This window comes from Hibiscus syriacus, unplaced genomic scaffold (assembly GCF_006381635.1).
Source record: "Hibiscus syriacus cultivar Baekdansim isolate YM2019G1 unplaced genomic scaffold, ASM638163v2 tig00117056_pilon, whole genome shotgun sequence".
NCBI lineage: Eukaryota > Viridiplantae > Streptophyta > Magnoliopsida > Malvales > Malvaceae > Hibiscus > Hibiscus syriacus.
The window spans coordinates 8556262-8575370 of NW_024063539.1; the positions used below are offsets into that span (position 1 = coordinate 8556262).

At 33.1% G+C, this 19109-nt stretch overlaps 2 protein-coding genes across 2 annotated transcripts; one reads left to right on the forward strand and one right to left on the reverse strand.

Annotated features, from left to right (window-relative positions):
• Window positions 1–1281: 1281 nt before the first annotated feature.
• LOC120198033 (zinc finger protein ZAT11-like) lies at window positions 1282–2060 on the forward strand. The gene has a single exon (XM_039199428.1). The coding sequence runs from the start codon at window positions 1452–1454 to the stop codon at window positions 1959–1961; it is 510 nt and encodes a 169-aa protein (XP_039055359.1). The 5' UTR covers window positions 1282–1451; the 3' UTR covers window positions 1962–2060.
• A 14865-nt stretch (window positions 2061–16925) lies between these two features.
• On the reverse strand, window positions 16926–17507 carry LOC120198516. The gene is made up of 2 exons (XM_039199830.1): window positions 17388–17507; window positions 16926–17264 (listed from the first exon to the last, which is right to left on the reverse strand). Exons 1-2 carry the CDS (start codon window positions 17505–17507, stop codon window positions 16926–16928), a joined length of 459 nt encoding a protein of 152 aa, XP_039055761.1.
• Window positions 17508–19109: the final 1602 nt, after the last annotated feature.

Here is a 19109-nt window from a genome sequence, read left to right on the forward strand (position 1 = left end):
CATATCAAATTAAATAAAAATAATAAACTAATAAAACGTTCTCATTAAATAATTAATATGAAGTATATTCTTAAAATTTTGATTCTGAAATCTTTATTAAACTGAAATAACCCCATATGATACGAGTTATGCTTAATTGAAAATATGGAGAGGATTGCGAGCTAGAAACAGCCCACAGTGAGCACCAAATCAACGTCTGCTGCCCATTTTGCTTGACAAAAAAAGAGGGGTTGACAGTTCTACTCGGCCTGCAACAGGCAGCTGGTTTATCTGCATTTTTATCAACAACAAAAAGGGGTTGAACATTGAAATTTTCTATTGTTTTGACCCAATTATAGCTTTCATTTCCTAATATTTCAACTTCTTTACCTTCTTCGGCTCATGCTTATGACTTTTAAGTTACGTCATGAATATCATCATCACATCTGCGATTATTATCAACTTAAGTAAAACCATATAAATGTGACAGTGAAACCCTGGAAATTTACAATGAGCAATTATTGTATAAAAGGAGTTTAGTATAAATTTATTTCTCTATTCCCTTGAATTGACTTATTTTTTGAGTTAATCAGTTGATCTTAGTGTCAAGGTTAGGGATGGTAATGGATTGAGTCAGATTTTTTATCTAACAGAATTTGATTTGAAAATTGAAGTTTTTCACTCGCATTCGACTTAACTTGGGTTTAAGACTATTCCACCCGATCTAAAATCTGATCCGATATTTTATGTTAAAATCTGCACTCAATGCGACCAAATCCATATATAATTTATTTTTTATTAGATAAAATTAGGATCTAATTGAAAAAAATAAAACTTAAAGAGATATTATTAGTCTATTACAATTATCTCTAAATAAATAAATGATAATTATAATATTATCTCATATTAGATCGAGTTTTTTTTTTACTTTAAACTTGAATCTGACCCAACCATACCCTAAAAAATATGATCCAATTTAAGCCTATTTTTTAAAATAAAAAATTATTCTGACCAAATCGGATCAAATCATAACCCATCGAATCCGAGTGTAATTACAATCCCAAGTTAAGATACTAATAGTTGGTGCAATGGTGCTTTACCTAATACAACATTAGATGTTGGAGAACAAAAAGTAGCCGAAGCTTCAGCGAGAGCCACCATTATACTATGATAGCACGCCACTCGTGACCTTGTCTCTACTACATTTCCTCACTTTTGACCAAATCCAGGCTTCTTACTTTATTATTACAAGACAACACGTCCAAGGGTTTCATTTAGAGCTCATGATTCAGCTCTCATGTCTCCGTAGACACACGGGGTTGTTTTGTTTCTGTCTTTTAGAATAGTCAACTTAGCCGTCAAACTTCCCACCCTATTCACAGCATAATTGAGCTTCCCCTTCTTTATATATACCTCAAACACCCGTTCCCTTTTTCTCATGTTCTTTTAGCCATAAACCCAGAATATTCATAATGAAAAGAGGAATAGAGTGTGTAGAGATTCAGGGTTTCTACATTGCAAAATGTCTAATGCTGATATCTCAAGGCCTAGAAACCCAGCAAAAACACCATTCGGCCAGCGAGGTTTTCGAGTGCAAAACTTGTCACCGGTGCTTTCCGTCATTCCAGGCATTGGGGGGTCACCGAGCAAGCCACAAGAGACCCAAATTGGTGGGGGACAAACCAAACAAAACAACGCATTTCCTTAGTTTATCATCGACCGATCAGTCCAAGACTCATGAGTGCTCAATTTGCGGCCAAGTGTTTTCCATGGGACAAGCTTTGGGTGGACATATGAGGAGGCATCGAATCACCATGAACGAATGCTTCTCTCCGTTTCCGCTTGTTCCGACGGTGCCGGTCTTGAAGAGATCGAATAGTAGTCGGAGGGTGGTTTGCTTGGACCTGAATTTGACACCGTTGGAGAATGACTTGCAAGTTTTGTTTGGGAGCAAGGCTCCCAAGGTTGATCTTTGCATTTGATAACATGTGAATGTTATTTTTTTTCTCTTCTTTTGATTTGTATTCTTTTATTTGTTTCTTTGGCTTCCTCTTCTGTTGTTCATTTGTTGTAGTTGAAATAGAAAATTTTAATAATATTATTACTTCATTTTCTCCCTAAAATCATCATGGTTGTAACAAGATAACAACTTATAGGGTAAACTTCCAACTATCACTTTTATTCCGTTTTAATCATCCAATTATTTTTTGTTTCAAGAAAAAGAAAAAAAAATAAAAAAGGCAAGAACAAACTCACTTCTTTCTCTCATTCAAAACCGTGCATGAGACTTTCACCTCGTAGGGTTCTTAAGTATCATACCTAACGTTAAGTTTAGTTTTATTTTTGTCATTATCATAAGATAATGTCACATCATCATTAAAAAAAATTAAAGTATCACGTCAATTGTTATGTTATTTTTTAATGACAGGTGATTAAAATAAAATCAAAACGTAATGTTAAATATGATTTAAAAAAATAATTGAATGACGAAAAAAAAAAAAATGATAGTTAAAATACCAAAGCCTAACTAAGGTTGATTTTAAAAAGTTAAGGTTGGTAGACACCAAAAAATTAGAAGAGAGGGAGCTTGATCTTTATTAATCTGAAACTTTTTTTTTTTTTGCTAGAATGAACCAGAACCATGATCATAAGAAATGTTAGTTTTGGATGGTAAAAAGGAGGAGAGGGAGAAGCAGGGCTCAAAGATTAAGTTGACCCGTGCAAGAACGTCAAAGATGATAATAATAAAATATATCTCCGTTCAAACTTCATCCAATGAGAACGATGGAAATTAAAAAAAAAATTCGAACTTTTCCTTATATTAAGTCGTTATGGTTTTTTACATAAAGATTTTATATGGATCCCATGTTTCTATGCAAAAGTGATGTCAAAATGTAATTTTGAGACAAAATAAAATAAATAAATTATAGAAATTGAGTAAAATAAATAACTTTATATTAATAAGTGGAGCGTCACGTGTATATATTATTATACATTTATATTAATATGTGGAGCAAAGAAGAGACCCAATGCCCGAAAAGAATGCCCCAATCTTCAGGCCTGAAAGTCTGAAACACCCCACGCCGCCATGAAAGCTGAAGCTTTTCTTCCTCGTACGTATATATTTCCATAGTGGCAGCTACCCTTGTTTCAAAACGCTCGACTCCCCTTCTCCCTTTTGTATGAGGTTTACCATGTCAGAACCAGACAAACGTCATGATTTTATACATAAGAAAATAAATTAATTATTGTATATACGAAAACTTATCAAATATTCTCAATAATAAAATAAATTATTGACCTCTTTAGAAATTTTAGATCCGAATAACGAGATTCACAAGATACGTGTACATTGTGAATAAATTAAGAAAGTTTTGGAAAAAAATTATTAAAAAGTTATTGAATATATGATTTCTGAAGTTTCAGTGATAGTTCACAGCCTTTTGTGACATTCTCATTTGCTTAAGCATTTACGATTGGTGTCATTCTAAAAAGGCTCCCAAATTCATTCTTTTAATGACATAAAGGACCCAGCTTTACAAATTATGCAATTAACCAGAATATCAAATAGCAAAAGAGTTTTATGGTTCGATTTGACTACTTTGGATAATGGTTTGCAAAGCAAGCATCGTTTGGGGAAATGGCTCTTAAATTTCTTGTTTTTTTTAACAAAAGTCTTAATTTTTCGTTTATAATTTTCATGCAAAGGATTGTAAGTTATGATTATTTTCTTTTCTGAAATAATGGCATGATGAACTTACAATAATTCCCTTAGCGGCTGCTAGTCTCATTTCTCCATCACTCAACGCCCCTATCTCCTTTCTGTACGAGGTTTATCGTGTCTGATGCAGACAAACATCATGATTTTATGTATAAGGAATTGAATTGATTAATCCAATCCAACCAAACTTGTAGACACTCATTTTCGCCCGGAGTTATTGTGTTTTTTTATTATAGTTTGTAAAAATGTTTTTGACAAAATATAATATATATAATTTTCAGAAAATGATTTTCGAAAATTTATATATTATATAGTTTTTGAAAATATTTTGAAAATATATATAATATATAGTTTTGAAAACATTTTGAAAACGTTTATATATTATATAGTTTTTAAAACATTTTGAAAACATATATAGTATATAGTTTTAAAAACATTTTTTGTGAAATTATATAATATATAGTTTTAAAAACTTTTTTTTGAAAACTTATATAATATTTTTAAAACGTTTTGAAAACTATGTAATATATAGTTTTGGAAACTTTTTTTTTAAGTATAATATATAGTTTTCTAAAACATATTTTTGATATATATATATATTATATAGTTTATATCATATTATTTATTTTATTTTATTTTTTATTAATTTAATTTAATTTCATATATTTTTTTTCTCCAGGTCCAAAAACGGGTCCAGAAACGGGTCCAAATCCAGTCAGACGGGCCTGATCCAGCCCAGAGGTCAAATTAGGGTTCCAGTATATGTCACAACGCCACACAACAGGGGACCGTTGGATCAACAAAGAGATCAACGGCCAACATAGCAAGGGAATCAGGGTTTGTTTAACCCACAAAGAGCTATCAGTCGCGGCCGATCTTGGACCGTTGGATCTGACCCAATCCAACGGTCAAGATCAAATCAAGGTTACCAGAAGCCTGAACGCCACCACACACCGGTCACCGAGATTTCCGGCCGAGGGGATCGGGACTGACCCATCCCGAAATCCCCGGCCAACCAACCACGATCCCGAGATCGTCGGGACTCCCAACGGCCGGTAGGGGTTATAAAAACCCACGACCAACACAGTACAGAGGGGGTTATCGGGAACCAAACAGAACCCACAGAGAGCATCGTCGAGAATTAAACAACCACAAACAAACAACGAGAGTGAGACCATCAACAAGGTCAAAGCAACCAACCACGAAAATCAACTGAAGCCAACAGTACATCAGAGTCACAAAAACCAGAAACCAGAAGACATCAAAAACCCATCAAACCACAACTACCAAATACATCCAAGATACAAAGCAAAATATATCAAAGAAAGGATCGAAACCCTTGGCGCGAGGAAAAGCACCACCGTGAGGAACGAAAAACGTCGGGATACGAAGGGTTTTAAGGGTAAAAATCGAATCTTTACGCCTAGATCTACGCCGGTAGGGGCATATTTTGTGTTTTTGAGTCACAGATTTAGGTTTACGGGGTGGAGAGGAGTATTTTGAGGGGCTTTGGTTTTTTCGACCACCGCGAGCGGCGGCCGTCGGCGGTCATGGATAGCGTCGGCAGGTGGTCGGAATTGCCAAGGAAGAGGGGTTCAGAGCCTTCTCTCGTTTGAGAGAGATGAATCTATAAGGAAATGTTGAAAATGAGCTGAGAAAAGATGTGTTTGGGCATTTATATACGAGGGACCAGTGTGCAAATAAAGGATTCTTAAATCCTCTCCGCAGTCCCTATCATTTTGAGTCGCAGTTCAATTTGGTCACTACCTGTAAATTTGCCTTCATATTTCTGATTTAATCAATTTGGTCCCTATTTATATTTTTTTATATTCTGTGAATTGGTCCCCTAACTTTTTATTTGTTCTTTTGCAGTTCATTTTCTAATTCATTAAGCTCAATTTGTTCCAATTTGATCCTAAGTTTTATCTTTATTTTTTTTATTTTACTTTTAAATATTTTTTAAACTTAACCTTTTATTATTATTTTTTTATTATTTCTTTCTTTCATTATTATTATTATTTTTTATATATTTTATTCATTTTTTATTTATTAGCATTTTGTTTTCTCTTTTTATCTAACATATTTTGTTTCAGTCGTGATTTCAGCCGATCAAATGGTAAGTAATTCGGATCGAATAATTTTAATTTTAATTTAAATTCCAATTTTCGCAATTAAAGACAACCGATAAATTAATTGGTACCGAAAGGGCGGTTCAAGGTTGCTAATCCTTCCTTGACCGTAATCGACTCCCGAACCCGACATTTTTTTGGTACAACGCAGATCAGGTAAGATGGTGTCCAACCCACCTAAATTCGTTTTAAAGTGGTCGGTGGCGACTCCCAATCCACATTTTCCAAGTCGAAGCCCAATTCCGGGGCCCAATCGAAAGACGGTTGCGACAAAACTTTTTCTTAATTGCTTTGTTTGTACGTATATGTGCACACTATTATGTTGACAGTTGACTATAAATGCCCTATGAGGTTCATAGATTTTCTCACAAAAATAATAACATTTCCGAAGTTTCAGTGCTCGTTCACGGCCATAGCAGCTCGCCATTAGTGACATTTTCTTTTGCATAATGCTTACGTAAGTTGCATTCATTTCTTTTCCGTCTGCTGAAAAAAAGCTCCCAAATTTATTTAATGCCATAAAGGACCAAGCTTGGTGATTTTTGTTCCAGTCAAATAGCAGATCGTAGGTACAAATTATGCATATAAATACAAGCTCTAATCTTTCGTAGTACATTAGCTCTTGTTCATCTACCTTTGGTCTTAAAACCCAAAAATATTTCGTTACATTTTGTTTGTTAGAGATGAAGAGAAATCTTGAAAATTAAGAGAGAGTGATACTCGAGTCCATCGACACTACAAAATGTCTGATGTTTATTTGTCAAGGCCTGGAAACCAAGCCAAAACCAGACCATTTGGTCGACGACGATGTTTTCGAGTGTAAAACTTGTCATCGTTCATTCTTCCAAGCACTGGGAGGGTATAGGGCGAGCCATAAGAAACCCTGATTGATAACTGATAATGAAGGATTAGCAAATGGTTCCAAATCCAAGGCAAAGATCCACGAGTGTGCAATATGCGGTAAAGGGTTCACAATGGGACAAGCTTTGGGAGGCCATATGAGGAAACATAGAGTTTCCACTAATGAAACTTTGAAGCCTGTTTTGCCTTCAAATCTGCCGGTGTTGTGGAGATCGAATAGCGGAAGTTTGGATTTGGACTTGAATTTGACTCCTTTGGGGAATGGTTTGAGAGCAATTTTTGGGACAATGGCTCCCAAATTTGATCTCGGCTTTTGATGATCTCAACCTAAATTTATTGCCTTTTCCCCCCTCAACAACATTCTTAATTTTTCGTTTTATCATTTTCGTGCAAATGAATGTTAACTTGCGATTCTTTTCTTCGTTGTACCGATAATTGAAGCTCATAATAATATTTTATTGTTTTTTCCCCGTCATTTTCCATTCGTTTTCTCTCCATTTGATCATATGCAACACTACTGTATAATTACATCTAATTATACTTAAATGATGTATATGTGCTTTATGTTCATCATTACTCGTATATAATAGTAGTCAGCTTTTGATTGAAGGAATACCAGACTAACTTGGCTTCAATTTAAACAATGTTTAAGCTTCTCCAGTCCAACTACACCCTTGAGAATCAACCGCCTGTCAAAAGGAACCACCCTTAATGACATAGGAGAGAATTCAAGCTATCCAAATTGACCCCTCTTGCAAAAGCAGTTTCCTAATCAACAAGATGAAGCACGCCTGTTTCTATGAGATGAGATCCTTCAGACCAAGCCTCCCCCCCCCTTTCAAGATTTCGGGCTACAAATGCCACTCCAACTGACCCTAGCTCCCTTCACAGGATTATCTTCCCCCTTCCAAAAGAACCGAACGCACAGTTGATTAACCTGCCTGATAATAGCCGCTGGCAAGCAAAGTTGTCTAGACCAGTAATTTTGGATAGTATATAGAAAGACTGAATAAGTTGCAGCCGCCCCACATACGAAAGTTGCTTGGCCTTCCAACTTTGAAGCTTAGCCGAGATCTTGTCAAGTAGAGGAGCACAGCCTCTGATCGTAAGCCTCCTAGTGATTAATGGGATGCCAAGGTATCTCACTGGGAGACTACCCCCTTTGATGCCAGTGGTTTCAAGAACAAATTGCAAGTCAGCATTGCTAACCCCCGAATAAAAAATTTCGGACTTGGACGAATTCATTTGCAAGCCAGAAAAAGCACAGAACACTTCCAGGACCCTCCACATACCCAAACTAGACTCACAAGTGCCCTTAGTAAACACTAGTAACTCATCAGCAAAGCACCATTTCGTTAGCTTCACACTATGACACTTCGGCTGGTAATTAAAGACACTCCACTGCCCTATCCCACAACCTTGACAAAACATTCACGGAAAGGACAAAGAGATGGGGAAAGAGGGTCCCTTGCCGCACCCCTCTCGCCCTTTTGAAGAGACCCACCAAACCACCATTTAAAAAGATAAAGAACCGTAATCCATCCAAAAACATAGGAGACAACTCCAAAGCAGTCAAGACAACCAGAATAAATTCACAATCAATGAAGTCAAATGCCTTCTGCAAATCAATCTTTAGAGCATACCTCGGAGGTAGAGAAAATCTCCTATAACCCCTAACAAGCTCATCGGCCATGAGGATATTATCAATTATGATATATTTTGATTTGAAATACTTAGAAAGGGATGACCGAGGAAAATGAAATCATAAGCATTTTGGGAGGAAAAAGTACAATTTTCCCATTGAACTAATTTAAATTTTTATATCTTTTAAGGGACTAATTTTCTCATTTTTTTAACAAAAACTGCTATATTGACAGAAGCGAGTACATAACGCAACAAAGATTAAGATCTCGTTAAAAAAAACTCCTTACACCTAATTGAAGGAAAAAGAGTGCCTAATACTTTGTTATTACATAATTCACACAGAGTACATGTTTCAAACCCCCCCCAACATAAAAGGTGGGTAAGGATTTGTGCATAGTCACCCCCATGAAGAAGAGACCGCAGATTACCCAGCTGCATGCTTCATGCGAAAGTGCACAGAGCAGATCCACCACAATGCATAAATTCGAATAACCCGAGGCAACAAACCCAGCCACACCAATGAACAACCGATAACAAATTCAGGGATATTCCACACATCACTAAAACTCACGATACACATGGTTCATCCTCTCAAAGATTGCAGCATCCAAAATTGACAGCATATAAGATTTCCATATTCGATTCACAATGCATCACGAGCCAAGACACATTACCCCAGGACACTATCGATTACTTCATAGTTAAACTACTACACAGAGCCCAACAATACAGCAGATTTAGCAGCAGACGTAAAACCAAACTCACACTCAGATAAACAAAAAAACAAGAGAAGTTTGGGTTAGTGATACGTATAATTTTGATTTTGGGTTAGTGATACGTATAAAACTTTGATTTTGATTTTATCATTCACATATTAAAAAATAAATACATTTGTTTGTTTTAATTTTGTATAAGTATATGATATTCAAATGTAAAATGATGTTATGCCAGTAAAAGTTTTAGTAATTTGTAAAAATTAAATGAAACCAATACTTCATATATACAATTAAATTAAAGCCCATGTATAACATTGTACATTTGACCAAAGTTTCTGTGTAATTTTATGTATGATTAAACTACACCCAATGGTGACTGTACTAGCCTCTATCTCGTTTTGGTCGCTAAACTATAAAAATTTCAATTTTGCCATTAAATTTTTCAAATTCAGTTTTTAATCATTAGATCTTTAAATTATTAATGGTGTGAGTATTTCCCATTTTCTATAGATAATTGTCAATTCTTTCAATCGTTATCGTCGATCGTCATTCATACCAAAATTAGTATTAAATTCTTCGTATTTCTTTCTTCTGACCATTGGTATTGCATCCAACACAAATTGCGATTTTCGAAGACCAATGCGCTGTTTATTTCTTAGTTGAGGTTCCCATTTGGGCTTGCCTCCTCCATGATGATTAGGTTTTGATATTTAATAGGCTTAGCACGAAGTTGTTACTTATATAAACTCATTAATCACAGCTGGTCCTATCAAACTCTTAAACCTCTCTATCAAATCATAATTTATAATATATTTTTCATTAGAATAATCAAATAATAATAAAATTTATAATATTGAATACTGAACTAAACACATTTCTAAGTTGTCAGTTTAATTCATGTTAATATGCTATTATTTATTTTATATGTCATGTTAACAAATAATTTAAAATTTATTAGAATATTTAAAAGTTATAAAGATTCCATAAAAGAATTACTATGAAGTAAATGTATTGTCATGTGAGCTACCATGTTATCCTATTAAAATTTAATGTTTAGTTAACATTTAGATTAAAAAAATGATTTACTCGTTTTGAAAGGTTAAGGGTCTAATTAACTTTTTTTAAAAGATTAAAAGTCAAATTTAACTCATAAAGAAAATAATAAAGGATACATTAACAAAAAAAAACATACATGTATATGTATCAAATCCATTTGTTTTAAATATACTTAATTTTATTAAATATATTTTCATTTTATTAAGGTCGGTTTAATGACTATATTAGATATCAAATCAAATTTTAATTAAAATTTAAGTTTAATTTTATTGTAATTTTAGTAGTTGAAAATTAACAGGTGATTAAGCAAAAAATGTGATTGGACCCAAGTGCCATGAACCCTGCAGGTTAAACTTCTTTTAATATATACACTGACAACTAACACTTCTTAACATGAAAAAAATATTAACAATTATGCTTTCATGAAATAATGCTTCACGTTTGTCTATAGAGTAGTTTGATTGTAGGGTCTTATGATTGATTATCATTTGCTTTTTATGTTGTTTATCGAAAGTTGCACTTTGGAAACCCATATTCTATTGTGAAGCCATGTTCTTTTTTTTGTACCTTTTTTCCTTTTCTTTTCAACATAATCGATTATTTTTTCTTTTAAAGCCCAAAATGAAAAATGGGAAAACTTGAGGACCATAATAGAGCTTAGTTCTCAATTGTGGTCCATATTCATTACTGAAACTTGTCAGAGCTGTGTGTCTAAATTCTTTTTTGATTCGATTTAAAATAATTAATAAGAAATTTACTTAAAATAAAGATTAAAATAAGAATATGTGGTGATGGACAGATGAAGAGTAAAAAACTCAATTTAAGTATATTTCTTTTCGTACAAATCTATTCATACAAATAGATACTAGGAATTAGGGTTTACAATAATGTTGATCAATTCTTAAATCGTGTTTAAACACAAATCTTTCTTGTATTCTTTTTTGATATAGTGAATTTTATCTTTCTTTCCCAATTGATTTTTTTTAAAATGGGGTTTCGCGTTAAATTTTAGCATTCTTTATTTTACGATTGTTTAACATTTATTATTATCATGCTTACATTAATATAAAATTTGTGGATAAGCATCTTCACTCAGACGATAAAATTTGAGATTTTAAGTCTTATTATATGCAAATTATGTGTCAATTTTCTAGTTTTAGATAATTTAATTATTAAATTAATTATATAATTTAGTATTTATAATGATTAATTTTGATTGTAAGTGTAACTCTAGTTTTCTCTTTTGAATAGTATAGGGTGATTATAAAATAATATGTGTTTAAAACTTTCCTTAGTTATTGAAAGCGTACACACCCGTAGAAGCTGCTTAAACCCAGAATTTTTAGGAAGAACAACACTTCTTTTAACCACTGACACAATTTGATAGGTTCCAGTGTTATTCTAATTAAACGATATATATATATATATATATATATATATATATATATATATAAATCATTATTGAATCTCAAAATCATAACTTGAAATATATGGAGACCCCATATAATTGATGTAACGGTGTTAATGATTAAGAGACTTAACTCTAATCATGTCCAATTTAATCACAATGCAATTGAAGTTTTCTATTAACTAATCCTCTTTTGCTTGTATTATATAAATCATGGCCCAAAGCTAGCTTAAAGTTTGGTTTCACATGGGATTAATCACCTACTTTGTAGTTGTTTAAATGTATAATATGGGATCCAGCCGTCGGAGCAAATATTCCTTGGACATTTCCTTCTTCTTCTCCATTTAAATTAGGTTCATACTTTTATATATATTAATGAATCAAGTTACATTTTAACTCATATGATAATATATTTTATTTTCTTAAGCATGAACAAGGTCCGATTCTAATTTTATATTTATATATTTATAATTAAATTTAGATAATCTCACTGTATTTACATTGCAATTTAAACAAACTCAAATTATTTAATAATAATATGATCCTACCATTCTTCTTCTACAAATATAAATTAATTAGATAACTAGAGTTAAAAATTGTGATTATTTATTATACTAATGATTGAGTATTTTAATTGTAAAAGTGAGATTAAAAAATCACATTAATCCATATGTAATAGTTAAAAAGGTACAAAAAAATAAATAAATGATTTTTGTAACACCCTCAGACCAATGCGGGTGAACCGATCCGATCCAAGGTGTCATACTAGGGCCACCGGAGAGAGCCACAATTACAATCCAAGAAAATTTAAATTTTTTTGTTAAAACGTGTAAAATTATAAAACAATTTATAAATAAAATACAAGTTCAGAAAATCATTTATATATTAAAAATAGAATTCAACTTACATGCCCCCTAATTACATGCACCGTACTCCGCAAGCAATGTCAGTGGGGCTCCTTTACTGATGTCGATACAAGCACAAGATCAAACTCTTTAACTTAAAATAGTAAGTAATAGAGTGAGCTTTGGAAAGCTCAGTAATACATAACTACCAGATGAATGCAATAGGTCATCAGGTATATGGTAAAGCATACCTTAGTGGAACAAACATCATTAGATTCTATCTGTGATTTCAGATTCAATTAGTTAAGTCTTCAGTTACAGACATGAATTTGCGGTCCTAAGGAAATATTCAGAGAGATATATTTAGAAGTTTAAATTGGAAGTTTAGTGTGTTCCAACAAAACAAAGATAGATCATTTGAAAACATTAGTAGTTTAAAACATATTTTAAAACCACAATAATACCCTCCAACAGGACACTGATATGCAGTTTTCCCATAACTGCATCCAAAAGGACTTACCCTAAGCACACAACAAATGAGCCACCCTAAGGGAGTACCTTGGGGCCTAGGGACCTACTCAAGGGTCTCCTTAGGTCCGTAAGGATTTACCAGCTTGATCAGAGATGAACCTCCGTACTCCAGACTCATACCCATACAATATCCAATAGAAATCAGATTGAGCAGTAACTTTAATATCAAAAATTATGATCAAGTAGAATGTTGTAAAATGACAATGTAGTTATTTAAATAACATGAATGCCCTCCATCTGTACACCAAAATACAGTCTCATACTAAGGGAGTGCTTGGGGCCTTAGAGTCTACCCAAGGAATACGTCCATCTGTAAGGAATTTCCAGCTTGATTAGAGTTGAACCTTCATACTCCAACCTACCCAGATAGTGTCCCAATAAAACAGTTCAAATAGTAACCAATAGATTCCATGATCCATAAATCAGGAATGATTATATTTTCCAGTGAAAACATGTAACCATAGAGCACATATCAGGTAGCTATAGTTCATAAATAGAAAATAAGAATATTGAACAGTTAAAAAATTCAGTAAAACAATAACTTCAGTAAATCACATTTCAGGACATATAAAATAATCATATAACACATAAGGAACACACTAGAGAATCCAATTATTCTCCGAAGATATTTGGTATTTATCAGGTAGGGAACCATAAAACTTTTGTAATTTGATAAAATTTTAAAAATGAGATCCCTATTACAAAGGGTTCGATATATAACATACTAATCAGTCATTCATAAAGCGGTACATCAGGACCATTTAGTGTTTGGATGTATCGAAAGGGTATTTAATAATTGTTGTATTAGAAGTACTTAAGATTCGAATATTCCAGGGGCGATTCCGTCAATCAGAATCACAAGGGCATTATAATCATTTGATTCCTGAGAGATTTGATAAACCAGTTTAATAATGGTAAGCAGGGATTTATAGAATTCCAGATTTCAAACATCTTAACAGGTTTATAATTCCAATCGCATTATACAAATCCCAACAAATGCAATACTTATCAATTATGCACGTAAAGAAACTTAACGAATATTTATTTCTTAAAACTGGTTGCACTGCATAATCAAACTGATAACTTCAGAACCATCTTTGGACAGATCATGAGGATATGAATGGGTATTTATGTAGTATTTATTTACTTATTATATCGTAATAATATTAGGGCTGATCGACCTACTTAGGTCATACTCTAAAAACCTCAAGGGTGTTACCGCATTTAAAACTTCATCGATATCTTCAGAATTTATCCAAGACATTTGCTCAGTCCAAGTCATGAGGGTATTTATGTTATTTTGGTATTTGAGGTTGATTTATTCATTTCAGAGCTTGAGGGTATTTAGTCATTCCAGGGCTTGGAGGTACTTTGGGTCATTTTACACTTCAAGGGTATTTTGTTCATTTACGGTTCATGGGTATTTCAGTCGTTTCCTTAAGTCTGGTCTTTTCATTTAATTCAATTTTCATGAACAATTCAAACATAAATAGTAGTTTTGATGTTTTAGCCATTAGGTATTTGTTGACAAATCATTAATTTTAGGTCTTGTACCTTCTCGGATGTTAAGATTTGATTATCAATGACTTTTCAAACATATTAGGAATTTAAAATGTGAATCATTAGTTTATCAGATTATGTAACACCCCTAACCGTATCCGAACCGGATACGAATCCAAGGTGTCACATTGACTTTTCAAAGCATTTACTTTTAAAAATTTGTTGGAAATCTAAAACTTTTTTATATTAAAATGGTGGAACCTTTAAATAAAAATTATTAACGAAATTCAAACTCAAATTGAAAATAAAACTTAATCATTTACATAAATACAATCAAGTATTTTTACAAAATCGGATCAGATCATATACGATTTAAACATCTAATTACATGCCAACACATTTAGTGCAACAAAATCACATACTGTGTAAATCGTTTCTGATATGATTTTCTTGCAGAGATAAGATGTATTGCTTATTCTAGCTTTGATCTTCCTGCTTCTTTGTACCTATGTGTGAAAAACACACACGCTAAGTCGTTGACTTAGTGAGGCATATAAAGTGTATAATAAAGCATTAAAACACTTTATCATATTCTAAGCATTTCATAAAATCATATAAAGAAACCATATAACACATCATATAACAAAAGCATACATGTATGTTTATATATATATATATATATATATCCTTTTAATAACCCATGATACATCATTGAGAACTTAAGGTATATGAGTGCATTGAGGTTGTGCACTAATGTTGTCACCACAGCTCGTATAATTGCACCGAAGTGCCACATAGAAATGTGTCGAATGACCACATAGATATGTCCCGAAAGACCACGAATGACCATATAGAATTGTCCCTAAGGGCCGCGTAGAACCCTCGACTCTTAGCATGCCAATTATGCCTTTAGCTCTCATATCACATACTTTTGGGCTTTATCATTTATAACATTTCACATAGCTTATATCACATAGACATATAATCACATAGATCATTGTCATATAGCTTATATCATATTTTCATGTAATCACATAGGTCAATGCCACATAGCTTTTATATCATTTTCATGTAATCACATAGGTCAATATCATATAGCATAAAATATAAACAATGCATGTTCACATAATAACAGAATCAAAACTATGATTATATTCATGTAACATGTAATCAAAACATTGAAAATAGACTCATCGCAAGTCTTTTTTCCATAAGACAATATATATAATAATATGCACTCAACTTAGCCTCAATTAGTAAAAACAAAACTTTTATCTATCTCTTGGTCAATCTTATATCGTCGATTTGTCTGAAACTTGCTTTCTTTCGATATCTAAAAAAATATACGATCAATATGAATATCGAAATTCGAATCACTATTAATCGATCATCAATAACTTAAGTAAAAAAAACTTAATTCACAATTTCATTCTGAATAGTATCGGTACCCTAAGCACAGTACCGATACTTCCTCACTATGGTATCGATATTATACTTCAGTATCGATACCCAATCGACATTATAGAATTCGAATTCTAAAAATGGTACTGATACTTGTCCATTAGTATCGATACCCTTGGTATCAATGCTACTCCTTTGGTATCGATACTGTTTTAAGGATTCATCAACTTTTACCTTATGATATCAATATTGTTCTTCTAGTATCGATACTCAAACCAAAATTTCACCCATTTTTGCTTTGGAGTATCTGTATTATTCATCTAGCCTTGCCCAGAATTTACTTATTCAATTCGAAAATTGACCAAAACTTAGCTAAAATCCTCACTTTTAACTTCTTTCAGGACTTTAAACTCCAATAAACTTATTAAAACTAACTTATCTCACTTTAACACACTTAAACATCCAAAATCCCACATAAGCACTTGAAATTAAAAATCATCCCAATTATTTAACTTTGTTATTAATCCTTTTTAACCTCTTGAACCTCTTATTATGGATGATGATAAGTCAAATATGACTTAAAAATCCATTTAATAACTCTTTCTTTTCAATTCACTCAAAAACCCCCTTCACTTAATCACCCATAATTTATTCATCTTTTAGTTTCTACTTCTCTTTAAGCTTTCTCAAGCTTCCCTAACACTCTAATAACCAAAACCAATCATAAATTACAAGAAATAACCAACTGAAAGATTTCTCACCTTAGCTTTGGAGTCACGGTGGAGAGTATGAAGCAAGGATAAAGAAAGAAATAGAAATTTCTGGATTCTTTTTACTCTTTCTTCCCTTGTTCCACGTGTATTTAAAACAACAATACTGAAGTTTTAATTCATTTTATTTTCTAATGACCATTATGCCCTTCCATCTTTCAATTCTTGCTAATCAACCTACACCAATAATTTCTAATTAAATCCCTAAACTTTTCAATTTATCAAAATTAACCACAAAGTTTTAAAATATTACACTTTAGTCACTAGCCCAATTTTTGGGATGTTACAAATCTCCCCCTTAAGAAAACTCATCCTCGAATTTTCACTACACAAAGAGATAGGGAAATTGTCTACGCATATCATCTTAACATTCCCATATTGCTTCCTCTACTTTGTGATTCCTCCACAAAACCTTGACTAATGGAATCGTCTGATTTCTGAGCTGTTTAACTTCACATGCCAAGATTTGCACCGGTTCTTCCTCACAAGTTAAGTCAGGTTGAACTTCTATCTCTTCTGGTGCAACGATATAAGAAGGATTAAATCGATATCTTCTAAGCATAGAAACATGGAAAACATCATGAATCTTCTCCAGTTCTGGTGGGAAAGCCAACTGATATGTCACTGGTCCCACTCTCTTAACAATCTCATACGGACCAATAAATCTGGGGCTAATTTTTCCTTTTCGTCCAAAACGTAACACCTTCTTCCAAGGAGATACTTTCAGAAATACTTTATCTCCAACTTAAAGCTCAATCTATTTTCTTTTTAGATCGGCATATGACTTATGTCTATCGAATGCCACTTTGAGATTATGATGAATCACTTGAATTTTCTCCTCTACTTCCTTGATCAAGTTAAGACCAAGAACATCCCGATCCTTGAGTTCGTACCAATTTAATGGTGTAAGACACTTCCTCCCGTATAAAGCATCATAGGGAGCCATCTTAATGCTCGACTAATAACTATTGTTATAAGAAAACTCTGCAAGTGGCAAATACTTCTCCCAAGATCCCTTGAACTCGATAACACATGCTCTTACCATGTCTTCCAAGATTTGGATAGTCTGCTTGGCCATCTGTCTAAGGGTGAAAAGTTGTGCTAAAATTCAATCGAGTCCCTAAAGCTCAATATAAAGTCTTTCAAAATCTTGATGTGAATGTGAATCGTGGATCTCAGTCAGAAACTATCAAAGCAGGCACACCATGCAATCGAAAAATTTCTTTTATATACATCTCAGCAAACTTGTCCATAGAAAAATCAACTCGGATTGGAATGAAATGTGATGACTTAGTCAATCAGACAACTATCACCTATATTGAATATCTTTTATTATGAGTCAAAGGTAACCCCGTTACAAAATCCATCATCGTATTCTCCCATTTCCACTGAGGAATGGAGATTGGTTGCAACAATCCTGAAGTAACTTTATGCTCAGCTTTGATTTGCTGACACGTCAAACACTTGGACACAAATTCCGTAATGCTTCTTTTCATTCCTGACCACTAATAACAACTTTTAAGATCCATATACATCTTGTTTCCACCTAGGTGCATAGTCAACAGACTATAATGAGTTTCTTTCAATAAATCGTTCTTCAATTCCTCACTATCCAGAATTACAAGCCTCCCACGATAATAAAAAATTTCCATCGAGCTTAACCTCAAAAATCCTTATTTCATTCATTTTCCACTTGCTCCATCATTTTCAAACATTTATCATATTCACTTTTTAAGTTTTTGATTCGATCCAGCAACGCTGGCTTAAACTTTTAATGCACCATCTCTATTTAATGACAACCTCGCATCTAAAGATCGTAAAGTTGAGAATATCTTCCGACTTAGAGTATCAGCTACCACATTTTCTTTATCGGGATGAAAATCAATGACTATATCATAATCTTTGAGAATCTTAATCCACCTTCGCTGTCTTAAATTTAATTCTTTCTGAGTCATTAGATACTTCAAGCTCTTATGATCCGTATTAAGGTAGCAATGATCACCATATAAGTAGTAATATCATATATTCAGAGCGAACACTATTGCAACCAACTCCAAATCATGTTTTGGATAGTTCTTCTCATGCTCTTTCAATTGCCTCAATGCATATGCCACTACTTTACCTTCTTGCATCAATACACATCCTAAGCCATTATGAGACGCTTCACTGTAAACCACATAGTTCTTGCCAGATTTGGGTTGGACCAATACTGGAGCTTCTGTCAAAATTATCTTTAACGCTTCAAAACTCTCTTGATATTCAAGCGTCCAAGCAAAAGATACATTTTTCCTCAGCAACTTGGTCAAAGGCAAAACTATCATCAAAAAGTTTTTAATGAACCTTCGATAATAACCTGCAAGACTTAGTAAACTCTAAACTTCTAACACATTCTTTGGAATTTCCCAGTCTAATATGGCTTTTATCTTCTGAGGATCTACCTAAATTCCATCTGCAGATACTACATGGCTAAGAAATGTCACTTCAATTAACTAAAACTCACACTTAGACAGTTTAACATATAGCTTCTTATCTCGTAGAGTTTGTAGAA